Source organism: Dendrobium catenatum, unplaced genomic scaffold (assembly GCF_001605985.2).
Source record: "Dendrobium catenatum unplaced genomic scaffold, ASM160598v2 fragScaff_scaffold_1067, whole genome shotgun sequence".
Classification (NCBI taxonomy): domain Eukaryota; kingdom Viridiplantae; phylum Streptophyta; class Magnoliopsida; order Asparagales; family Orchidaceae; genus Dendrobium; species Dendrobium catenatum.
Genome location: NW_021319529.1, coordinates 377,030 through 404,412, shown reverse-complemented (window position 1 = coordinate 404,412; position 27,383 = coordinate 377,030). Strand labels below are relative to the sequence as shown.

General features: G+C 32.1%; 1 protein-coding gene across 1 annotated transcript; it reads left to right on the top strand.

The window, feature by feature from the left end:
- The first annotated feature begins 7,764 nt into the window (after nucleotides 1-7,764).
- Nucleotides 7,765-12,773, top strand: LOC110102786 (LOB domain-containing protein 7-like). Its single transcript, XM_020831266.2, has 3 exons — nucleotides 7,765-8,157; nucleotides 8,640-9,055; nucleotides 12,659-12,773. Exons 1-3 carry the CDS (start codon nucleotides 7,765-7,767, stop codon nucleotides 12,771-12,773), a joined length of 924 nt encoding a protein of 307 aa, XP_020686925.1.
- The last annotated feature ends 14,610 nt before the right edge of the window (nucleotides 12,774-27,383 follow it).

Below are 27,383 nucleotides of genomic sequence, written 5' to 3'. Positions count from 1 at the left end.
CAAAAATGAGCCGAACGCATTAGTGTTCAAGTTTGTTTATTTAAGAATTGAGTATTTAAAATATTGTTCAAGTTTGTTTGTTTATTTAATTAAACGATCACAAACAAGCTTTAATCGAACCGAACAACGAGTAGCTCGTTGAACGTTTGGTTCGCTTGCAGTCGTAAGTGGAGTCATTACTTTCATTTGATGTAGTGTGATGTTATTGCTTCATTCAAGATGAATGAATACAAGAATATAAAACAAGAAAGGAAAACACTATAGGAAAATGTTCTATTATTGATGTCATTTTTTGAGTGAAATTGATGGCAAAATTTCCTCCAATAAAACCTGCTATGGAAAATTTTCGGTGACAAATATTGTTGGCGGTTTTCTGACAGAATAAGGCCGCTGGAAAAGAAAAAAATAATTTAAAAAATAGCTACAGGCTCAGCCTGCAGTCATGCGGGTCCGCTCAACTGCACGCTGCCCTACCGCACCTGCTCGCCCGCCTGCGTGTTGCCCGGGATTCGAACTCAGGACCTCCGTGTGTGAGTACAAATACACTACCACTTTGCTTTGTAGTAAAATATGTCTTAAAATATACTCTTTTATATTTAAATAATACAAATTTAAAAATTAAAAATTAAAAATTAAAATACCCTAAACTCTAAAATGGTAAAATGAATAAATAATTAAAATAAACTATTAAATGAAAAACTGCCGGAAATTCCACATGAAATTCTTTGCAAATATTAAACCGCCGGAAATTCTTTGCAAAAATTAAACCGTTGGAAAAATCTGTCTGTAATAGACGATTTTTCTATAGTGAAAGAAGCGAAACACAAGCCAAACTATTCTTCTACCCAGGTGTTTCCCAGCCCCTTTACAGAAACAAAAAACCTATACTTATATCTCTATTACAAGAATTAAAACTACCCAGGATAAGGTAAATCAAAGAAACAAAACAATTAAAATTGGACCATACATTAACAATCTTCATCTTGTTTCAAATTTACATTTGCTTGAGAAACAACAATTTGCTGATCTACACAACAATTTACCTCATTCAAGCAGAATCTAAATTTCGAAACGGGTAAACTTTTGGTCATGACATCTGTTGGGTTGCAATCGGTAGAGTCTTCTCAATGGTTTCGTTTTGGATGGCTTTTTTACTGCTTCTTAAAGCAGCTTTTTAGTAGTTTTGTACTAAAAAGCTGTTCTAAGAAGCAATAAGAAAGCCGTCCCAAACGAACCCTATATGAACAACATTGCTATATAATATATCTCTTATGAAATGTAGTTTCACACAATATGTTTAGAGCATTCATGATGAAAAACTGAGTTTTTTCATGAGGTAGAAAGCACTTTGGTTATCACAGAAGATAGTAACCCTTTATTGCTTGAATCCCAACTCATTGTGTAGATTATGAAGCAATAATCCCTCCTTTATAGCTTCGATAATTGCAGAAAATTCGGCCTCAGTTGAGGATAATGCCACCACAAATTGTAGAGAAGACTAATTAATTTCTAATTAATTATATTAATTACAAATGATAATTATAAAAAAGGCGAACAAAACTATTTAATTTATAATTAATTAGTAATCTTCTTTCCTCTAAACTTGCATAATATGACCAAGTGTTGCATGCCAATCAATACAACCTTTGTTTGTTCCAAACTTGCAAGCCAATAGTAATAATAATTGTATCAAAAGCATGATATATCAACAACATCATAATCCACTAGCTATCATAAGATTATTATTCTTTGAAAAAACAGTAAACACGATTATGAAATCTCTTAACCAAGAATCCTCCAAACTTGAATAGAAAAAATAAGGATTATGATTCAAGTTATCTCTTTCACAATCGTGTTTACTGTTTGGCACATGATACATAGAGATAACTTGAGTAATGGTCCTTCAAATAAGCAAAATTTACGTGGCTTTTGCTATCACGTAAATAGGCCAAATGAACCCAAATCCTTCAAATAGGCAATCTCGTTCATGCTTTTGCTAGCAATTAGTATGTCATCAACATATAACAATACGTACATAGAGATAACTTGAGTGATGGTCCTTTTAATATATACACAGTTATCCATTTTGCATCTAACAAAACCAATTTTTGTAACAAAATGATTGAACCGCATATACCATTGTCTAGAAGATTGCTTCGAACATTACATTGGTCTCTTCAATAAGTAAACCTATTTTGGATTATTGCTTTCAAACCCTTTCAGTTGTTTCTGTTAGGTTCTTGAATGAGGAAGAAGCTCTTCCTTTTAAGCTAATTGGGAGAGGAGAGAGAGAGACGGGGAAGGGGAAGGGAAAGAACAGAAATCAGAATTCTTTACTTCTTAACCATGCTTCTATTGCACCCTATTATTCTTATTTATATACAACAATGGATATACCAATGTAAATACAAGCCATACAAGATAACTAAAGAAAGTACAAGCTTGACCTTGATCTAGACTTTATAAACTTGAGAAAACATCTGAAACAATCATCTGTCTCATAAACCTACTGTTCACCAAGAAAAAACTTTTACCGAATGATCACCTATTTCTCCTCCACCTAGTTGATCAAACTTGTGCCTACTGCAATGTTTACCTTGTCCTAGTTTTCTTCAATTGTGAACAACATTATCTTCTATTGTTCTTCAAGAATCGACTAAGCCTGTTTTCGAGAATGATCAATCTACTTCAAAAGATCTTTCGTGTAACCATGTGACACCAAAGTCATCCTCCACTAGCCTATCGAAGAAATGTTGCCCATCTGATCTCCACTGAAACAAGCTTATCACCCTCTATATCGAAACAACCAGCAATCTCCAAATTCGCAGCCTCCTGTCTGATTCGTTGTTTCCTCTTTCTCCTAGTCTTTGTGACCAGACCATAGGTTGTCCTGCCTCACGCTCTATGCAAGTTCACCCTCATGCTCTACACTCGTCTTGCTTCTCAAGCATCAACCGCGGCCTTCCGCACTCACCCTCGCACCACACGTGCGAACCTCATGTGTTTGCCTACAACGCTCCCAGCATGTCTGCCCGCGCCACACACAGCCTTCTGCTCGTGCGCCCCGTACATCCTTACCCACGTACACCTTTACCTGCATGAGCCCGCACCTTGTGAACTTTTTTGTAAAACCCCTTAGTGAGCGAACATAACCCCCGCTGATAAGATTCTCCACTTCGGTTTTGCAGATGACCCACGATCAAGCCTTGTCCTCCAGTACGCCTAGAATATTGCGAAGCACATCCAGCTCTGTCTGGTCTCCACTAGAGACCTCCCTACCGCCTCCTCTCTTATGATTCATTTTCTTATACAAGAAAACTTCTTTCACGTCCACACCACCTAGTTTTGATACCATTTGTCAGGATCTTGAATGAGGAAGAAGCTCTTTCTATTGAGCTTGATGGAAAAGTGGGATAGAGAAAGAGAGAGAGAGGGAAGAGGAAGAGGAGAGGGAGAGAATAGAAATCAGAATTCTTTATTGCTTAACCATGCTTCTATTACAACCTATTATTCTTATTTATAGATAATACTGATTGTACCAATGGCAATACAAGGCATACAAGAAAACTAAAGAAAGTACAAAGAACTCTAACTAAAATTAGGATCAATTCATAACAGTTTCATATAAACAATCTTTTCCAAATCACCATGAAGCAAAGTCATTCTTACATTCATTTGTTCAACTTCGAGATCAAACCTTGCAATAATGGACAAAACAACTCTAATAGAGTTTTGTTTTATTACTGAAGAAAATATTTCATTATAATCTAGACCAGCTTCTTGAGTAAAGCACTTTGCAACAAGTCTCGCTTTGTGTTTTGAATTTCCCTAGCCTTTGCCCTATCAGTAATGGAAGCAAAAGCTTCTCGAGCAATCTCCTCGAAAGTTCCTTGATGAACAAGAAGATCCTTCGTTTTGATTCTCCATAAGCTGAAATTGTTCTCACCAGTAAATCTGTTGATTTCAAACCTTTGCATCGAGATGATCTTGAGGAAAAAATGCAAGCTCTAATACCAATTGTGGAAATTGAAACCAAACATAGAACCCAGTTCTGTTATGTATATAGCAAAGAAATAAGAACACAGAGAAAGAGAGGGCTTTTCCAGCTATCAATTGATGCCAAGATGTTATTGCTTTATTCAAGATGAATGAATACAAGAAAAGAAAACAAGAAAGGAAAAGAAGAGAAGCATAAGTCAAACTATTCTTCAACCTAGGTGTTATCCACCCCCTTTATAGAAATGAAAAAGATGTATTTATAACTTTATTACAAGAAATAAAACTACCCAGGATAAGATAAAACAAAGAAACAAAATAATTAAAATTGGACCATCTATTGACAATATAAGTAGAGATCATAAGGTTCGATATGATCATCCCCTCAATTGGATAAGACTGGATTATAAAATTTAGAATACTAATTTGATCTCTTGGGATTGTAGATGAAAAAGTTAGAGAAGTAGTGATACTGTGAGTTAGACAATGTTAGTTTGAGGTTGATGATAAGATGATGATGGTTGATTATGCCATTTAGATGATAGTAGTAGGGCAATAGTTGATAACTTAGGATGGTTGAGAAAGATTATTAAGCAATGACAAATATATGACATTGGATAGACAACATTAATTGGACAATGGTAGATGACCTAGGATTGTCGGGAAAGGCGATTAGGCAACAATGAATAGATGACTGTGGATGAACAAGATTAGTTGGACAATGGTGGATCAATAACAATAATGGGGTGATGAGGGTTGCATGATGATGATCAAGCAATGGTTCTTAGACGATTGTGGCTATTCTCTGTGGTTATTAGTGTCGAACATTAAATAAAGTTTTAGAGTTCCTTAGTCCCCCTTAGTGCTCACTAAATTGTAATCCAAGTCCTCTTCATGTGGAGATGATACCTATTTATGAACATTTAGAGTAATGTTTTGGTAAATTTAGGAAACTTAAAAAAAAAAAAACTCATTCAAACAATCCTCATTAATTCCTTTAATTACATGTCATTGTTTTAGTATTTAAATCTTGATTACTTCATAATTTAGTGATCTTGAGCTCGTTGATGAAAGTTCGTTCGGGATGTTAAGCCCTATGAACTTAGTCCCAAGCTAACCAAGAGAGGGGGGGGGGTGAATTGGTATTTAAAAAATTCTTAAGACAAAGAAAAAAAAATCACAAACCAAATCACACCACAAAAATAAATGCGGAATTTAAAAGTGCGAAAGCAAGAAAAAGAACACAGAAATTTATAGTGGTTCGGTCGACTCGACCTACGTCCATGTTTGTCAATCATCAAAACATAAGCCATGAAAAAAATAGATTTGCAACAGTTGAGCTCTTCTTAAGACATTTTATTTTGATTAGAACTATAAAAGTATTGGGGATCATTTGGTCCATTACTAATAGTTAAAAAAATTCCAGTAATGTTTCAAATATTTAATTTAGGCTCATTTGGATTATGATTACAAATATTTGTAATTGAGCTCGTCTCATCGAGATGTACAATTTAACCATAAGCTTATTGAGATTAGAATTTGAATGGTCCTAAATTTATTCATAGAATTTTTTAATTCAAATATTGAATCAAGATTTATGTTTGATAGTGGATTATATATACATATATATACCATATGAGCTTACAATTTATTGGATTTATTTTGATTTTGATATTTTATATATGGAGAGTTTGTATTACACTAATCTCAATGTAAATCTAATGATTTTTAAATCTATCATAATATGAATTGTAGCAGGATATCCTCACATAATTTCAATACCTCCTTGGAGGATCAAGGGAAATACAAAATTGAGAGAAGGAAAATGAACACAAAGAAGAATACAAGTGTAGTGAGGGAGAATATTCATATCATTTTTTTGGATATCCAAATAGACTCTAGATGGAGATACACAAATAGATAGAAGGCTTACTCTAACAAACCATTAACATAAACCACTCTAACATTAGACCTATTGATCCTAATATAACCATTCCATCATAAATACTAACTCATATAACCCTTTATATTAATTACATATTAACCAATGATTACTCCTAAATATTTGATTTTTTTTTTGTTAGTGATTAGTTCATTATTATTTGATTTATTTATGAACTTAAATGATCATAAGAAAATATATATAAATAATAGAGAATTCTTTTTTTTTTTTGGATAAAATTCACGGCGGGGCCTACGCATTAATAAGAATAAAAATTACAAGTCCTTAAAAGATCATAAACTCCCTAAAATAACCAACTATTACTCCTTGATATTTGGTATTTTTTATTAGTGATTAGTTCATTATTATTTGATTTATTTATGAACTTAAATGATCATAAGAAAATATATATAAATAATATGAAATTCTTTTTTTGTTTGGATAAAATCCATGGCAGGCCTACGCGTTAATAAGAATAAAAATTACAAGTCCTTAAAAGATCATAAGCTCCCTAAAAGAACATCATTTGAATTATTAAGATTTATTATAATAAAACATTTTGTGAAGAGATCCTAAGTCATTTATTTAAGAAAAAATAAATTAAATTAGGATATCCCAACCTAATTTTTATCAAATGTCTTTAAAAAAAGTTGACACATATCAATTTTTATAGCATGTATTCTACTAATTATAAATAAATCTTTTAATATTTTATTCTTTAAAATTAATGAATTTGTTGTTTTTTTAGTTTTAATAAATTAAAATCACATAATTTCATTTCACGCTATTTGAATATATATCAATCAAACTTAAAAAAAATTATTTAAAAAAACTAACAATTAAAAGAAATGAAATCCTTAAAAAGTTCCGATGTGAACCATAAAACTTCATTCAAACTTCAATCTAAGAGCTAAAAAGAAATCATTTAAACAAGTTTAATAGTTTTAATCAAATTATGGTCTAAATCCAACAAATTACTTTAAAATAATTCTAATTAATTATTCATATATTGCACTCATCTCAAAATAATTAAATTCAATAACTTCAAGAATTCACATCATTATCTTGAATTTGGATTAAGATTAATGTAACCCTTATATATCACCTCTAGCACTAATCTCTATATAAATTTAAAAACAATGAGGCTCACCCTCACTAGGGGTGCCAAAAATTAGGGTTAGGATCGATTGACCTGTTTAATAAACAAGCCATCTTCGTGTCTGAAATTCGACATGTTTAATTGGTGGATTGAGTTTAGGTTGACCCAAAAACCCTTTTTTGACCTGAAAGTGACATTTTTATTTTATTTTTCTAAATTCCTTAGCTTATCCGTATACTCTTCTTATTTTTTATCAAAAAATCAAAGTTATATAAGTAATAAGTTATAATTTTTTTTAACAAAATGAGTTAATGGATCAGATTTGATTTTTCCCGTTTGTCAACAGGTCAGATTTGGATCCACCTATTCTACCCATTAACCTATCTTGATACCCCTAATCCTACCATGAATTTTAGACATTATTATTTTCGTTAGAATTAAATTAAAAAAATCCTAAAAATTCATTATTATATGATTTTTAAATTATAATATTCCACATTTGATTGAAAAACAGTTATACAAAATAACAAACATCCGCATCTCCCTCTCCTCCCTCCCTCCCACAACGACCGTTTCCTCCCCTCTCTGTCAAATCCTCCTCCTTCCCTTCCAGCGCACAATAGGAGGTACAGAAATCCGTAACAATAACAAAAAAGGAAAAAACCACCACAAGAGAATACCTCGCTTCATCGTCAATCCCCCCTGAGCCGCCGCAGTCGGATCCGCCATGAGCTCCCTCATCTCCCACCCAAAAGCCAACCACATCTCCGCCCATTCCTCCCCTTCCTCCGCCTCTTCAGCCTGCGCCGCTTGCAAATACCAGCGCAGGCGCTGCACTCCCGACTGCACCCTCGCCCCTCATTTTCCGGCCAACAACCCCCGGCAGTTTCTCAACGTCCACCGCCTCTTCGGCGTCTCCAACATTTTAAAAATCCTCAAGACCGTTGAGCCCCACCTGCACAAAGAAGCCATGGCCTCCATTATCTTCCAGGCCAACGCGCGCGCCCGCGACCCCGTCGGCGGTTGCTACCGCATTATTCTTCAGCTTCAGCACCAGCATGAGGCTCTCTCTTCCGAGCTTCAGTGTGTTCTTAACCAGATCGCTATCTATCGCACTCAGGTAATATATCTTTCGCAAAATGTTTCTCTCCATCCATTTAATTTGCTTTCAGATCAGACAAAAATAATTTTTTATATTTTTTTAACAATATTAATTTTGAAATAAATATTTATTAGAATAATGATGATCATTTTGTTAAGGAACTTAAAGATTTTGATCTTCAATTAATGAGATTTTATCTGTCTGATCTGTCTGCACAAAGGTAAATTAGTCATAATTTTGAGTCAATCCTTGGCTTGGGCTTGAGCTTGATTAATTAATCAAATTCAAGCTTCAGCTCAAGCTAGAGCTTTATATTATGAGTTCAAGCCGGCTCGTTTATACAAATATTTCTTACAAGAGCCAACTCTTGAGCTAATAAGTTAAGTCAAAGTTATCTCAAACTCATCGAGCTAGTATCATGAGCCATTTTTCAAACTGATCAACTCTGAACTCACTTGACTGACTTACACCCCTAATCATGCTCTTCTCATTTACTCCAGATTGAAAAAGCAGCCAGCATGATCGGTTCTGATGAGGCCATCTACACGCCACCAGACGCCATCATCGACATCTACGAAAACATGGCTATCATGCAGCAGCAACAGGCACAACAACAACAACAACAACAACAATACGGCAACTATTTCTTCTGCGGTGCGCAAGAGCCTTATCAAAACATTAATTCTAATGAAAACACCAATAATATGCTGGCCAATGAAGCTGAATTTGATTTGAGCATGAATTTGCTTGGGAATGATATGTTGGAGATGGACATGATTGGTTCCAGACTGAATTTTGGGCAAGAGGAGGATGTTAAGCCTCTTGATGATACATTTGGCATGCGAAATACATTTGTAAAAAATGAGGACTCTTTGGATGTCACTGCTGGTTCATCCATCACAGCCGTTCAATGCAGGTTTGCCTCTTATTTTAATTTCATTAATTACTTTTCTAATTTGTTTAAGCTCACTGTTTTCTAAAATAATTTTCCAGCCCAAAAAATTTTATACTAAAAAGTTGTTTTAGAAACAATAAAGAATTATTCCAATAGTTTTTTTATGCTTTTTAGTTAAAAAATTATAATTCAATAATTTTTTTTACCAAAAAACTACTTTAAAATCAGCAAGAAAATTGTCCCATATGAAACTATAATTTGTAAATTATTAATTTATTATTTTTATATAGAATTATAAGATAAATGTTTAAAGTCATAATTAAATATTGCTTTTATTTTTATTCAAATTCTTTTTATTTTGAACATTTAATTTTTTTTACTTTTAAGCGGTTATATTTTATGTACTGAAGGAATTTGTATTAGAATTTTATTTATTTATTTGTTATTTATAGTGGTTGACTTAAATTTATTGTGAGAGGACTATCAATGCATGAAAATTTTTTATGTCGAGAGCAAATACTTTATGAGAAAAAAGATAGTGGAGTTTTATAAGCAAAGATTTATGTCATTATTAAAAATATATCCTTATTGGTGTGATAAGCAAATTTCTCCTGAGTTCTTTATATTTTAAGATATTAATATGATTCTCTAACTTTGATTACAACATGATCAAGCATGCATTATATTAATAATGAATGATTACTGGTTATTATGGCTAGAGCCTGCTATTCTAATTTTGTCGATGATCTTGCTAGTTTTGTTGCTTCTTCTCTCCCCATGATGCTAAAATTTTACTTAGATAGACTTAGAAGATTGTAGTAATTTTTTGATCATGTAGTTTCCGACCTAATTTGTATCAGAGTGCATTTGAATTGACTGTCTGTCTTGTTAAATGGAGAGGAAGTGGTTCATTATTCCTTTGATGTACCAATAATGGAGGAATTTGAGAAGTTGATGATCAATCTTTGAGGTTAAAATGCATAGATAGGCAAGCTCATATGGTTTTTAATATTGTGAGATATTAAAGTGATCCAACAAGATGCTCGTATAGTTATCGATTGAGATGAGGATGAAATGGTTCATCTACTACTAGGAATTTGGGTGGGCTGGGATTCGAAATTGGTTTGCAATCACTAATGTTCAACTGATAGAGGAATTCTTGGATGTGTCTAGATCAGTTTAAGTGAAGACTATTGGCTATGTGTGAGGTGTATGATAACTTGGGAACATGGAATATTTCATATTAGAGAAGCTTATTTTTGTACTTGAAAGGATACCTTGCTCAAAATGGTCTATTGAAAGTTATTAATTATTGTTGATGATCACTTATTAAGGCCCATTTTAAGGTTAAGAAATGTATAATTGGGAAGGGTTTGTAGTAAGGTGGGAAAAAGCTATGAATCCCATGCATAATTCCACTAAAGTTTGATGAAGGATAGTAAATATAAGATGGTTGATGGGTTGATATGATAGGTGGTTTGATGCTACAATTTTGAATATCGATTATCCTTTCTTTCGCATATCTGATATATAAGATTTGAATGGGATGATTGTCCTCCTATAGCCAACTATTGGGTCATGTGAACTTATTTGGAGAATAATTATCATCCTCTATTTGCATTGGTGGGGAAGGATCTCTCCCATCCTCGTACCCTAGAGGATTGGATGTATATGTGTTTGTTAGCTCTCTAGCTATTTCACATGCAAGATTAAGCTCCTCTTTGGGGAGGATTGAGTAGAGATCATCTAGGTTTAGTGGTTGGAGGGCAACGTGAAAGTTATCTTGAAGGCTTGGTAGGATAATGGAAGGCCATTATGAATATAGAAGATGACATTCTTTGTATCAAGAGAAGGGTTGGTAGCAATTATTTTGTCTCCTTGGCCTTGATATTAGAAAGGGACTGAGTTATTATACATTTTTTTCATTAAGATATGGTGTAGTTCATTTTTTAGATAGAGAATATGCAAATAGCTATTGGATTAAAGCCTTTCTTTTTATTGTAATCTTTCCTAAGTAGGTTTCTAGGGTAATAATAAGGAATAAGAGATAATAGAGTAGAGAACATCAGTGATATTTTGATCAACGAGCATCCTTGTGTGATAGAGGGGGTTAGGGGAGATGCCTCCATCATCATTAAGAAGATATTAGGGTGTTTTCGGATGTACGTGTTCCATCTAGATAGAAATCAAATATGTTGGCCTTGAATAGTTTAAGGACTTGCAATCTCAAATTGGGTTTATTATCAATCGTGAACTGGGTGTTTAGGTCCATTTTGATGTTTGTTATGAAGAATTTGAGTAGTGGTGGGATGGTGGTGTTGCCCATTTTGAGGAGGGCTTAGTTGTTTCCAATTGGTAGGTGGATGAAGGATGCATAAGGATTTATTAGTTGTCATGAGGCTTGATGCTTGAATACCATGAAGTATCAAGTAAGAGAACTTATAACTACTAGAAGATATATAATAAGAAGTGTATTATAGAACAAATACGAGTAATGTAGTGTATCATATAATAAATTAAGAGAAGAGAGGTAGAAGACGTATGATAGAGTAAATGCTAGAGTATTAAATATTTTGATTATATTCATGCAAGGGAAAAATGATATTATATTTATATAGTGGGTAGTTCTTAATTTCTTCCCTAGGATTAGAGCAATTATAATTCAATGGATGTGATTAGGTGAGCTATTATGATCTAATGGTAGCTTTTGTAGAGGTGGAGAAGACGTGGTTGAATCACTTGGTGTTGACATAGAGGTGGAAAAAAATTGTAGAGCGGATGAGTTAACAATGAATGTTCAACAAAGTGTGCCATTATGAGATTTTTCATCTTTTGAGCCTTGCTCGATTATGGTAGAAGTTAGCTAAGATTCTTGAGAGTTACAAACCATATGAACCACCTTATCTAAGTCGAATTTTTAGGTTTAATGCCACTTGTTAGGTTATGGACAAAAGGGAGATCAAAGATGGGTCGTATACATCAATGGTTATGGCTAATAACAAGTCGTGGTTGTGTGAGCTTTGCTCTACTTAAACATATTTTTTTAGTTCAAACCTACTTGAACTTTACTTGAAATCAAATATTCAATTTTTACTAGGGCAAGCTAGTCTCAAAATTACTTGATTTAGATCCAGCTTGAAATTGATTTTAAGTTGACTTGAAGTTGTAAGAAATAAGATGTTAGAAGAAGAAACTGAACCTAAAACATCTTGCATGAGCTAAAAAACACCAACCAATTGGACCTACAATTACATTTCATTATTTTTTATATTTAATATATAAATATAATATATAATAATTTCAAGTTGAATATATTAAATATCAAATGATCCAAACTCCTATTGAAAATCTTGCTAAAGTTATATGGAGACAACCTAATTCATTATGAATTTTTAATAGTTCTAACTTTAACTTCATGCAAGCCTATTACTTGTTGATTCTCTCCCTCCATTTCATCCAACTTCATCATCTTTTTGTTTCACATCTTCTTAAAAATTAACTGACTTTGAAGTCTATATTAAAGAACTTATATGCAAATTCATCTAGTTTCTAACTTTTTTGTTTAATTGTGCATTATGATGTTATTTCCATGTTGCAAAGATTACTAAATCTTTTATTTTGCAGCTCCAATACTGAACAGAAAGATGATCAGAGCCCCGTAGAACAACTGCAGGAACATGAGCTGAAGTGTGCTGCTTCATACTTCACATTACAAAATTGCAATATCTCAGTTGTATAATTTTTAGTGATTTTTTTTGCAATAATGATAGCCTTTTCCTTGATTCTGATGAACTGAATTGAACTTTGCTGTCATCTTTTCTAGCAAAAGTTTCTCTTTTATCTTTCTGCTTTTGATGTTTATGATCTCTAAGTTAGAGTTTCAGGTTGTAGTCATGAATGGAGTGACAAAACAAAATAATTTGAATTTTGTTTGTTATCACCTGAACATAATGTACTTGAATCTTTGATTTGGTTTATTTGTACTGCTCCATTCTTGAAGAAATAGTTATTTGGCCAAAATCTTCATGGAAATAATGTAAATTGGTTGTTTGATAGAAGTTTTCATAAATTTTAAGGTCATATACACATTACATCATATAGAAAATCTCATGAAAAATTTATCACACAAAGTCTTATGAAATCTCTATAGAATTTTCTGCTTAATCTATCTCTTTGTTCATTTCAGCTTGTTGTTCTTTATTAGAGGTTTAATTAGATCTTTTGTAGATCAATTCGTCAAGAGAGTATTGGGGTTGTTGTAATGCCTATAAAAGTAGCTATATAAGTAGGAAAAATAGATTTTTTTATAGCTTTCTATGATATTTTAAGCTTTTTTTTTTCTTTCAGAAAAAATCAGACAAACTATTTTACAACTACTGCATACTAACAAATCTAGTTATAAAAAATATATCTTATTAAAAATTTTCTGATTAGTAATAAGAAAATTATAGCTAAATAAAAGTGCGGAAGTTGTTCTATAAAAATATGGCTTCACATCAAACCTTAACATCTCTCCCTAATACATTTTGCTTTTAAGTATTTTTTTCATATCTCTAGTAATTAAGACAAGGCATCATCTTCTTACGGTAACGGTAGATCCTTAGATTAGGATAAAAAGATAGAAGAGTTGTGTGGTATTGTTACATGCTAGAAATTTTGAGTCAGTAGAATATACGTTTTACGTCTCAACGTTATATAAAAATTCAGCAATCTCAAATAAAAGTAGTAAAATCAAAAAATATTTTATGTGAAAAACACGGTATGGGAAAAAGCCATAGGGCATGACCCAGATGAAAAATTTACTATATAACATATGATACAATAATTATTCCTTCCTTATAGTTGAAAGAAAAGGGGCTATTTGAAAATAAAATGTCTGATTTCACTTTTGCATGATTGCAAAAGCATAGTGTTCAAAAGTGGACAACTTAAATGCAACAACAGAGTTAAATCTTGATAGGAGCCTGGAGATGATGACAATTACTTAAAGGTGTTTGTTAGTGGCTATGTTGATTGCAATGAAAATAGATGGTGATGGTTGTTAACGGGGATAGCTGGAAAATGCTAGACAGCTCACTAGTTCCCCGCCCCCATAAAATAAATAACACTCCATTTTATGATCCATATTGATTTCTTTATACATTAAATATTTATTCAGCATTTAAGTGGCTTAATGATGTTGGAGTTTGAGTGAGTTTGGGCTCATTAGATTTATCTTGCTACGACTTAGTTCGACGATAAGCATTTCAAATTTGGAGGTCATTTGGCCTTCCAATTAATGTCTAAAGTTTCTAAATATACTTTAAGTATTTGATTTGAACTCATTTAGGCTCATGTTGCACAAATGTTTTGTGTCCTTAGGTTCGCCTCATTGATATGTTTAGTTCAACTATAAATTTGCTAAAATTAGAGTTCAAATGATCCTAAAAATATAATGTATACTAGTGAATTTCTATGTTTAGATTGGCGTATCAATAAACACCATCTTATTCAAATACACAGTTAGGAATTTATATTCACCACGATTGCAATCACATGTGGGATTGATTCGACGTAAATATTCAAAGTAACCTAAAAAAAGTTTAGTTCCTAAACATTAGATCATAAGGGACCCATGGGTGAATTTAGAATTTGTTTTATAATAGGATTACTATAATAAAATTGAGCTTAAATTTTTGGATTCAAAATTGACAATAAATCACACCCAACTTCATTGAGAATACTAAATGAATGAGAATGAAAAAATAGAGAAGGAAAGTTCCATATGAAGATCTTAGATTTATGTAAAATAGGCTTTTACTTATAGAAAAATTACGTGAATTGAACTCATCCATTGAGCCCTATTTATTTATTTGAGTTGAGGCTTGTGTGTTACATAATTGATTAAATAGATGGCTATACAGAAAGCATGAGAAATGTACAAGAGTTTTATTGTTTAATTAGAATGTTCGATTTAATGAAGTCAACCACAAAGCTCTCCTATGAAGCCACCAGCTTAGTGTGAATTGGTGGAGGAATTGTCAAATAGTCAATTAATAACTTTCATGAAGTCCCCCACTTGAATAGTCATTAGGGTCCACTTCATAAGTTGCACTCGCTAGGGACGACTGATTGCTCGCACTTGCTTGCTTGTGATGATTTCTTAGTTCATAGTTGCCTATTTGAGGTTAGTTCAGTTGTAGGCAGGTGAGTCCTTTTGAGCTGAGAACGAATTGTCTGAGTTATCTTGGTTTGAATCAGATCGACTTAACTTTAGCCCAAAGTTTCGGATATATGACTATGCATAATTATCTTACGCCCTCTTTAAGGTTTCTCTAGTTGCAAGTCCTTGGAACATCAATGATGAAATTAAAATTAATTAAATACACAATTATATAACACCCACAACTCAAAGTAGGAGGTGAACTGTAGCTCATTTCTTTTTTTCATTTTGCTTTTCTTAATTTTCTCCAAATATGAAGTTTTTATAGAACTCCACTATCAAGAATAACATATTAACTATCTTGCACCAACCATTAACCAATGAATCTTTTATTTAATTATTTTAAAATAATTATAAATTAATTAGTATATATTAATTAAATTAAAATAAAAAATCATATATTTATGCAAAAGACATTAGTTGATTTGAAATAGGAAACATGGTCATGGATAAATAATAGTGTCATTTAGTAAAGCCTAAGCAAAGTTTGAGAGGAATTGAAATAAATTTACTTAGTTTTAGTTCAAGAGAATTGAAGGTTGGTCATTTGAGGCATTTGGGCAAACATGAGTTGAACATACTTAAGGGGTTTGACCATAGGCCATGCATGAGTCTAAGTAGTCTTGGGATGGCTTACAACTACTTAGATTCAATGCCAAGGACATTGGAGTTGAATTGATTGGTTTACTTTAGTTTTAGAGTTTTTATGAAAAAAGGTGTGGTTTTTGTTAACCCTACTTTGACCATGGGTCAAATGGCTTGACTTGGGCTCCTTGACCCATGGGTTGGGACCAAGAGTAAGTCAAGGGTTTAAATGGTAGATCCTAGGGTCATGGGCCACATAATGTATGTCCTAGAGAAGGCGCCATAAGGATTAGAGCAAATTGGTCCTCTTAGGATTTTTTAGGATTTTGGGTTTGATTTAGGAGTGGCCTAGTAGGTTAACATTCCATCTAGGGGTCACAAAAATGGTCCTATGGTCCTGAGTGGCTTTTAAGCAAGTTCAGGATTAATTGAACTTTTGGATTAATTGAAAAGGTTCATAAAGAATTCACAAAGGTCTAAGATAGACTTCTAAGGGTTCTAGACATGTACTTAAGCCAAGCTAGGGTTGATTTAATCTATGGATCTCAAGTGTCCAAAATAAGATATAAGGTACCGTAGGACTTCTTATTTTCTATGACTAGCCAATGCTAAGTCATCAAAAATCCACCTATAAGAGTGTCTATCTCTTTTCCAGGATTGTGATAGGTGATCATCTTTCTACCAAATGGTCGATAATGACATAAATGATAATGATAACATATACACATTACACCAAACAGAAGAAACATGAGAATAATTCACTGCTCTGCATCTCTATGGTCGAGGCCACTCTGCTTACTTTCGAGGTTATGGATGATCTTCACTAGTGGCTACCTCATTTTATTCATGTCGGCCCGAATTTAATGGTGACTATCAAATATGTGGCAAAAGAGGTCATTCTACATTCTCATGTTGGCACCAAACCAACATTCAATACTCCCCTACCTTCCCAAATGCAAATGTTGCATTTGTTGTAGACTCTACCTCTTCCCCATGGTATCTTGATAGCGGTGCTACAACTCGCCTCACTCCAGATGCTCAAGCTCTCCATCAAACATCTATGTACTCTAGTTTTGACCAAGTTCTAGTTGGCAATGGCACATCACTTCCCATCCTCCTCTCCGACAAAGGCTTCCTTCCCAAACCCTCTCGTAATCATTCTCTTAATTCCCTTCTTTACGTGCCACATCTTACACATAATATTATATCCATCTCTAAATTGATTGAAGATAATAATTGCTCCGTTTCATTTAACAAGATTGGTTTTCTCGTCAAGGACTTGAAAATCAATCGAATAATTCTCCAAGGTCCGCCATAATGGACTCTACTATATACCCTTCCAATCATCATAAACTCCTCTCACTATGGCAACTACATACGTCACATCCACCTCCTCCTTTGAATTGTGGCACTAACGTCTAGGTCATCCCAACTCCTCCACACTTGCAGCTATTTTCAAAAGTCAACCTAGTGATGACCTCATTTTTGTATTAGGTCATCATGACTTTTCCTAGACTCCAAATCAACCCAGACCTTAGAATCTACCTAGACCACATACCCTAGGACTTTTTAGACTCTAGAGTTCTCTTAGATTTTAAATCCTAAGATTCTTCTAGACTCCAGACCCTAGGATTAATTCAGATCTTAGATCACTCCAGACTCCAGGTTAGTCCAGATGGGATCAAGTATGATCTTTGATCAACCAATATCACGGATCAATCTAGAATCCTGGCCAATCCAGATTCAAATCAAACTCTGACTTCAAAATTGTCCAGATTTCAATTCTATTCAAACCTCAAACCAACCCTGACTTCAAACCCACTCAAACTTCAAACCTATCTAGACTCCCATGCAATTCAATCTCTACCTCAAACTCCAATTAATCCATCCAAAATACATATCTATGGCATTTTTCGTAGTCTGGCTAAAGGCGTATGAAATATCGGCCGTTGATTAAACGATCAACGGCTGCGATTTCGCCATACTGCGCTCTGCCTTACCGCGTGTATGAATCTGTTGGATTGAAGCTCTATCCGGCTTAATCAGATTTGCCCATTTTAAAAGGTGGAGATCAGATGGCTGAGTGACGGCGTTGATGTGGATGAGTTAAAAAAATGTCTGCGACGCCGCGGCCCCATTAATGCTCATGATTGCTAGCAACGACAATCATTAGCATTAATGCTGCCACCGCCGTGCGTTTAGATCCAACGAATCCCTACACACCACGTGTTCTACACCGCTACCGGCATCGTCAGGGCTATTAAAATGATTTAAAATTTAATTTTAAATCTTTTTAAATTAAAAAAAAATTAATTTTTTAAATAATTAAAAATATATATTATATATGAAAATTAATATAAAATTATATAGTTTATTTTAAAATTAATAATAATTTAAAATCATTAAAAAATAATTTAATGTGAAGTTAAAATTAATTTAAGGAATATTAAATAATTTTAATTATTTAACCCCTTTAATCATTAATTAAATATTTAATCTAACGTAAACATTTTCAAAAATATTAAAAATATAATATAATTTTATTCTCCTAGATTTATGATTTGATTGTGCTTATGTGTGATGCATTCATATGTGTTAAATTCAAGGGTTAGTAGAACTTTGATTGAAACATACTTAACTTAGTGATAATATTAAGGATAATAATTAAGAATAAATATCTAGAAAATTTAGAAAAATTCTAGAAATTAGGATACACTTTCTATTGGCTGAAAACTTTGAACATTTAAACCTAGTTATATCTCCGGCCCCTAGAAAAATTTATATCAACTTTTAAAATCATTAAGCCCCTTAATTAATTAACTTAAAACTAAACCCTTAATTAAGCCCTAAAAACTTTCAAAAATTCTAATAAATCAAATTTAAATAAAAAAATACAAATAATACTTCTAACTGACTAGAATTCAACCCTTAATCAATGAAAATTAAAACCACTTCAATTTTACACCAAATTTAAGCTTAATTTAATTTTGATTAAAAAAATAATATTTAATTAATTTAATTAATTAAAAATAATAAAAAATTCCAAAAAAATCTCAAACATTTGATAATCTCTCCTTAGATCATTTCTAGTCTTTGGAGGTGATTTCAAGAAGTTTAAAATTCATTTAGACTTAAATCATAAAAACCTGTTAAATTAAATTAATTAAATAATTCAAATAAATTATTAAGCTTTAAAAAACCATAACTAATTCAAAAAAAATCAAAATTAATCAAACTAAAAGGAATTCAACTCATATGAAAATCTAATATTTATGAAAAATTTAAAACCTTGAAAAAATCAGTCAAAGTCAAAAATTGATCAAACTTAAGTCAAAATCAAATCAAAACTTCGAACCTTCATAATTAAATTTAGAAAAACTCAAATCCAATAAACTTAAAGTCTAACTGATTATCTTACGGTCTAATATTTAATAAAAATACTACTTTTTAGAATTCATTTTAAATTAAAAAGTCAAATTTTAACCCCTTTAATTAATACATTAAAAAATTTGAGAAAATTAATTAATTCATTTTAAAATCTAGAAAACTTTAATTTAACTTTAAAATCAGTAATCAATCAAACTTGATTAAAATTTATCAACTTTTAAACCCTAAATCAAATCAAATCACTTAATCATAATGGTTATCATTATGTTACTCATGCCTACGAGGCTATTAACTTAGCACCAAGAAAAGTGAAATAAATTTTATGGCCTCGATGAGCAATAAAGATAATAATCAATAACCTTTTAAAATAAACTTTAAAATAAAATTTTAAGTCATTAATACTTAAACTCAAACTTAAATATCTTAAGCCTTTCAACAAACCAGAACTTCAAACAACTTTAATTAATTATCCTATATAGCATAAATCCAAATCACACAGTTTACCTCACACAATTTAGATGGCTTGCTAGGACATCACTTCTAGATCTAGGTTAGCCCAGTGTTTATTTTTCTGCTGTGTGCCGGGTTTTTCATAGTTTTCATTATATGTTGTTTGATAATGTTAATGTGATTGTTTATTTAATTTTATGTACTATGCAATGTGATTGATTGTGCGTTAGATCTACCCCTAGGTTAGGGACGATTTATACTAATTCAATCTTATGCAGTTTGTCATGCTCATACAGGGTATAAAAATTAAATGGGCATAAAATTAAGTTTTAAAATTAACAATATTTTCTGCAGGCGCTTTAGAATGCATAAGTCCCTATTTAAATTAAAAGAGCATGGTTAAACGTGGTTTTGAATTTGAGTATTTTTAATTATTAACTACTTGAGATTAATTATAACTGCTTGTAATGTTTTAATTATTATTATTCAGGATAACCCTGTAGGCATTTTGAGTCGAGAATTTTTTCTTTTATTAAATATAATTTGAGATATATATATATACTTAGATTCCAAAGAGGACATCCCTTAAGGGAGAGTTCTCCTCTATTTGGAAGCCTAAGTTAGGATACTTTGAGTATCCAAGGAGAAACGATAACACCCCTTTCGAAAAGTTTTTTTTCGCTTAGATATCTGAACCCGGCGACCTAAAGATCCCCGTAGAAGGATGAATAAGTGAAGCACGAGAAGAATCCCAATTCTCAAAGACACACATGTCTTAAGAGTGTCTTAGGATTAGAAATTCGGCTTGTTATCAGTAGTACCCGACCACTTTACTTTTCTTGCATATTCTAATTTGTAATATTAAGTGGCACTTGTCACATAGACATTCAATTTGAGCATTTAATTTGATTGATTTATTTAATTGATTAGGTAGTATAACTACTTGTTTTACTAATCTTTTTATTTGCATGCCATATTTGTTTTAACCTGGAATTCGACCGGAGGCTCGTGAGGGCACGATTAAAACTATTTTTATTTAAACAAAATTATTTTTTTAAGATAAATAGCAACTCTAACGAATTAAAGAAGTAAGCTCGGGACCGCCGGGAGTTCGCATGCATAATTGTTACTTTTTTCCTTTGTTAGGCACCTCCTTGACTGCTGGTTTAGACAGACTACCTGACCTATGAGGGAGCAGATCTGTCAAGGAAAATATATACTTTCTATAAAAATTAAAGGGGCATAAAATTAAGTTTTAAAATTAATAATATTTTCTGCAGGCGCCTTAGAATGCATGTCCCTCTTTAAATTAAATAAGCATGGTCAAACGTGGTTGTGAATTTGAATATTTTTAATTATTAACTACTTGAAATTAATTATAACTGCTTGTAATGTTTTAATTATAATTATTTAGGATAACCCTATAGGCATTTTGAGTCTAGAATTTTCTATTTTATAAAATATAATTTGAGATGTATATATATATATATATATCCGCAACTTCATGTTGCTTCCAGGCATGATGAATTTCTTTACCGAGTTTACCTGGTAATTTTGAAAACAATCTCTCACCTAGCTCAGTTGAGTAATAGTTACGAGATACAGTTGCTAAGGCTAAGAAATCATTCGCAAAATATTTCACATATTTTCAATTCCTAATTTGGATTTGTTCTAGCTCTCGCATAGCACTAGCCTGCTTAAATATCAATCCAGTATTGGCATCTCTAGAAGTCAAGATTCTATGAATCAGATATGCAAAGTTCAGAATATTGTTACCTTGGCTTGCCAGATTTGCAACTTCTTCAAAGAATTTCTTCTTGTAAGATTCCCAAGCAGCTCTTGCTACATCTCCTAAATAATTTTCAGCTAGTCTAATCATCTCTTCACCACTGTCAACTAGATCTTGGTGATTTTTCTGATAATCTCTAGCCATTTGAGCAGTCCATTGTTCCAGATAGTTATCATGTAATTGAGGATCACATGAAATAATATTCAATAAAACCTCATTCTTTGAAAAATAAGATTTTTCCAATGGAGCTCTTTTTCCAGTCGTTCTCAATAACTGGTTTTCTTTATCATAAATTTTCACAGATGCTCTTGGGGGATGTCCTATATTATATTCCATATGAATAGGTTCAGTGGTCAGAAAGTATCTTTGAATAGGTTTAGGATTAAAAGATGAAGAACTAGCTTTATTATCATATAAATCAACTCTTGTTATGCTTCCGGTAGAATCTTCTAGGAACCTTTCCATCAGATCTAATTTTACATCATCCGTCTTTGCATCTATGTTTTCAATAACATGATCCAGACTTTAGATCATTCGATTATCTTCTTCTGAGCTAATATGTACTATTATATCATCATCTTCAAAATAATTCATAAGATTTTCATTATGTTCAAAGTTTTCAGAATAGTTTTCAATAAGATCATCAGCTTGCTCAGAATGATTTTCAATGGAATCTTCAGAACTATTTTTGGTATTTTCTAAGATATTTTCAGGCAATAGAGAAATATCTTTGGTATTTTCTACCACTATATTTTCTTCGATCTCCTTTTGATCTTCCGGGAATTGAATTACTCGATCATTTGCTTCTTCCAAATTTTGAACTCGTTGATCCTTTCATTCTTCATATTTTCTCGCTACAGGCATCTCATCCTCAGAATCTGAATCTTCTGGTCCATAAAGGATTCTGATGTTTTCTTTTACATCCACATATAATATGTCAGTTTGTCTTATTCTATGGATTTTCCTATAGTAATTTTGTAGGGCTTGAACAGTTCTCCAATTAGTATCAACACCATGCAAATAGAAGATATACACACTTTTATTCTTATAGCCTCTACCATCATCTTCACCTTCACCATCCTTATCTACCTCAATCATCATTAAATCATAATCAGATTCTTCAACAGCAACATTTTGATAACTTTTGTAATTTCTAAACCTAATTGATAAACTACGATCATTATTCAAGAAGGTTGAATATTCAGTAGGGGTTATTGTAGAATTTTCTTCTCGCAAAGGGGAAATGTTCCATTCTAATCCCGCAAGTGTTTCAGAGTCAACCTATTTTGGCATAATGAACTTAATTCCTTTGGAGGTTAAGCAGTCTATGATATTCTCTAGCTTAATCTTAAACCTAGTTTGAATGCTACTCATAGTTTTGCTAAGAACAACTATGTCTAAACAAATATTGTTTCCTTAGAAATTTTCATAACCTTTGCTATGTACTAAGACTTTAACATGTTTTTCAAAGTCTTCTACAGTCATTGTTATATCAGGAATAATATAAGTGATTCCAATATTGTTGTTCATGTCAACTTCTATGATTCCATTCATAGATTCATTGGGAGTACTAAATCGAGAATCAAATAAGCAAATAAGAACCTTACCTCCAGTTCGTTTCCTTACCAAGCCTCTGATTCCAAATACAACAAGTCCGATATGGATATATCGATGCTTGTTCTTCTTTTTAATTTCTTTTGAGGCTTTAGGAGTAATCAAGTTTAGTCTAACCTCAGAATTATCAGGACAATGAAGCGGAACTTCTCTATGATGTCTAAAGTCTCGTGCTGGTATTAAAGTAACCTTGTGAGTACAGTCTCGAAGTATTCAACCTATTCAAATGATCATTAGAAAAAGTTAAAAGATCTGTATCGATATTGACCAATTCTTCTAATCTGTAATCATCTCTAAAATTATTAGGTTTATTAAATAGTTTGTCTAACCATGTAGATGACAAGTTATTTGATTGGCTTGACACAGAGTGTCTACCCATAATAGTCTGAGATGTTCCAGAAAATGGAATTGTTCTACGTTCAGTCATATTTCATACATCGAAAAGTCTTTTTGGTCTTTCTAATTTCCTCAGTCTTACCTAGCGAAAGAGATTTAATATTTTTGGTGATATTATTTAGCTCAGTCTCTAGTTTAGAAGCAGGAGGTGTGTTAGAAAGTTTTTCAATATATTTTTTAAAAAACTTAAATGATAATGTAAATTACTAAGTAAAGCTAAAATAGTGTTATTTTGTTGGATAGTAATTCTATTAGTTTTCGATGGTGATTCTGATTCAATATACCCTTCAGAACGTTTTTCTTTAGAATAAGCCGAAGAATAAGTAACTGTAGCAAGATATTCTGCACCCTTAAATTTTAGTTCATTCATCAGCTTTCTTGAAGCTGTTTGATATTTTATAATAAATCTTTCAGTTGAGCAATTTTTTTGATCAACTTGGGATTTATTATCTTTTATATCTTTCTTTAATTGTAATAATAATTCTCGAGATTGAATCTCAACCTCCTTAAGCTTATTATTCTCAATTAAAGCAAATAATCTATTGATATATTATTTTGAAGGTATATAATTCAGCTTAAGAAGCTGGAATTTACTGCACATATCTTCTTGCGATGCCTTAAGATAAGCAACTTGACCACTTAGATTTTTAATCAACAGGTTCTTTTCTTTCAACTTCTTAGTAATGAAGTTTGAAGAATTCAAGAGCTTTTGTTGATTAAGTTCTAAGATTTCATATAATTTTAATAGCATATCTGTAAGCGAATTCAAATGGGCTTCTTTACTATGTAACTGATGAGAAAATTCTTCTTTAGTGAAATAGCAATTATGTTTTGCTTTTTCCAAAGAAATTACACACTTTGATTTTTCCGAAATGGACAAATCCAGATAATCAAAGCGTTTTTTAGCAAAGCTCATAAAAAATAAAATAGAAATAAACTTGGCCTACAATGAAGTGATAAGCTCAAGCAACAATGCGGTGAACAGTATAATGATAAGCACAAAAATAAAATAATAAGAAAAATTACAACTAAGGGATAAGAAGGAATAAAAAGTACAACAAAGAGATAAGAATGAATAAAAAGTACAACAAAGAGATAAGAAGGAATAAAAAGTACAACAAAGATATTAGAGAGAATAAACGACTGTTATGAACAGTAAAATATTGGAAATTACCCTTGCTAGGTAATGAACAGTGTTTTACCATCGTTTATTTTCGAGATCAACCTGACCAATTATTTAGTTTTGAAAGCCAAACTAAAACGGTCTGGGATCAGATTTTCATAGAAATGAAAAAGGGTCAGGAAGGCAACTCTTCGCTCTGATCCCAGGCCGTTTTAGTTTGGCTTTCAAAACTACATAATCGGTCAGTTTGATCTCGAAACTAAACGAGGGTAAAATACTGTTCATTACCTAGCAAGGGTAATTTCCAATATTTTATTGTTCATAACAGTCGTTTATTTCCTCTAATATCTTTATTGTAATTTTTATTCCTTCTAATCTCTTTGTTGTAATTTTTATTTCTTCTTATCTCTTTGTTGTACTTTTTATTCCTTCTTATCCCTTAGTTGTACTTTTTCTTATTATTTTATTTTTGTGCTTATCATTATACTGTTCACCTCACTATTGCTTGAGATAATCACTTCACTGTAGCTCAAGTTTATTTCTATTTTATTTTTTTATAAGCTTTGCTGAAAAATGCTTTGATTATCTGGATTTGTCCATTTCGGAAAAATCAAAGTGTGTGGTTTCTTTAGAAAAAGCAAAACATAATTGCTATTTCTCTAAAGAAGATTTTTCTCATCAGTTACACAGTAAAGAAACTCATCTGAATTTGCTTACAGATCTGCTATTAAAGCTATATGAAACCTTAGAACTTAATCAATAGAAGCTCTTGAATTCTTCCAACCTCATCACTGAGAAGTTGAAAGAAAAGAACCTGCTGATTAAAAATCTAAGTGGTCAAGTTATTTATCTTAAGGGATGCAAGAAGATCTGTACAGTAAATTCCAGCTTCTTAAGCTAAACGATATACCTTCAAAACAAGATATCAATAGATTATCTGCTTTAATTGAGAATAATAAGCCTAAGAAAGTTGAGATTCAATCTCGAGGATTATTATTACAATTAAAGAAAGATATAAAAGATAATAAATCTCAAGTTGATCAAAAAATTGCTCAACTGAAAGATTTATTACAACATATCAAACAGCTTCAAGAAAGCTGATGAATGAACTGAAATTTAAGGGTGAAGAATATCTTGCTGCAGTTACTTATTATTCGGCTTATTCTAAAGAAAAAGGTTCTGAAGGGTATATTGAGTTAGAATAACCATAAAAAACTGATAGAATTATTACCCAACAAAATAACACTATTTTAGCTTTACTTAGTAGTTTACATTATCGTTTAAGTTTGATTGAAAAATATATTGAAAAACTTTCTAACACACCCCCTGCTTCTAAACTAGAGACTGAGCTAAATAATATCACCAAAAATATTAAAGCTCTTTTACTACGTAAGACTCAGAAAATTAGAAAGACCAAAAAGACTTTTTGATTTCTGAAATATGATTGAACACAGAACAATTCTATTTTCTGGAACATCTCAGACTATTATGGGTAGACACTCTGTGTCAAGCCAATCAAATAACTTGTCATCTATATGGTTAGACAAACTATTTAATAAACCTAAAAATTCTATAGATGATTACATATTAGAAGAATTGGTCAATATCGATAGAGATCTTTCAACTTTTTCTAATGATCATTTGAATAACTTGAATCCTTCGAGACTGTATTCACAAGGTTACTTTAATACCAGCACCGGACTTTTTAGACATCATAGAGAAGTTCTACTTCATTGTCTTGATAATTCTGAGGTCAGACTAAACATGATTACTCCTGAAGCCTCAAAAGAAATTAAAAAGAAGAACAAGCATCGATACATCCATATCGGACTTGTTGTATTTGGAATCAGAGGCTTTGTAAGGAAACAAACTTGAGGTAAAGTTCTTATTTGTTTATTTGATTCTTGATTTAGTACTTCCAATGAATCTATGATTGAAATCATAGAAGATGACATGAACAACAATATTGAAATCACTTATATATATATATATATATACTTAGATTCCAAAGAGGGCATCCCTTAAGGGAGAGTTCTCCTCCATTTGGAAGCCTAAGTTTGGATACTTTGAGTATCCAAGGAGAAACGATAACACCCCATTCGAAGAGTTTTTTTTCAATTAGATATCTGGACCCGGCGACCTAAAGATCCCCGTAGAAGGATGAATAAGTGAAGCACGAGAAGAATCCCAATTCTCAAAGACACTCATGTCTTAAGAGTGTCTTAGGATTAGAAATTCGGGCTTGTTATCAGTAGTACCCGACCACTTTACTTTTCTTGCAGATTCTAATTTGTAATATTAAGTGGCACTTGTCACATGGACATTCAATTTGAGCATTTAATTTGATTGATTTATTTAATTGATTAGGTAGTAGAACTACTTGCTTTTCTAATCTTTTTATTTGCATGTCATATTTGTTTTAACCTGGAATCCGATCGGAGGCTCGTGAGGGCACACTTAAAACTATTTTTATTTAAACAAAATTATTTTTTAAGATAAATAGCAACTCTAACGAATTAAAGAAGTAAGCTCGGGACCTCCGGGAGTTCGCATGCATAATTGTTACTTTTTTTTTCTTTGTTAGGCACCTCCTTGCCTGCGGTTTTTGATAGACTACCTGACCTATGAGGGTGCAGATCTGTCAAGTGAAATCTATACTTTCTTTTAAGAAAAAATTTATTTTAAAGCCTTTTTTTTTAAATTACTTCATTCAAATTTAAACATTCATTAAGTAGATATGCATGCATTGCATTAGATACAAACTTAAAAGTGTCTAAATATGAAATTGTATTTACTTAAGATC

Bases quoted from the DNA above. Each gene is read 5' to 3' on its own strand.
- LOC110102786 (XM_020831266.2), top strand. From the start codon at position 7,765: ATGAGCTCCCTCATCTCCCACCCAAAAGCCAACCACATCTCCGCCCAT. The intron at 8,158-8,639 runs GTAATATATCTT...CATTTACTCCAG, and splicing joins TCGCTATCTATCGCACTCAG to ATTGAAAAAGCAGCCAGCAT. The intron at 9,056-12,658 runs GTTTGCCTCTTA...TTTATTTTGCAG, and splicing joins ATCACAGCCGTTCAATGCAG to CTCCAATACTGAACAGAAAG.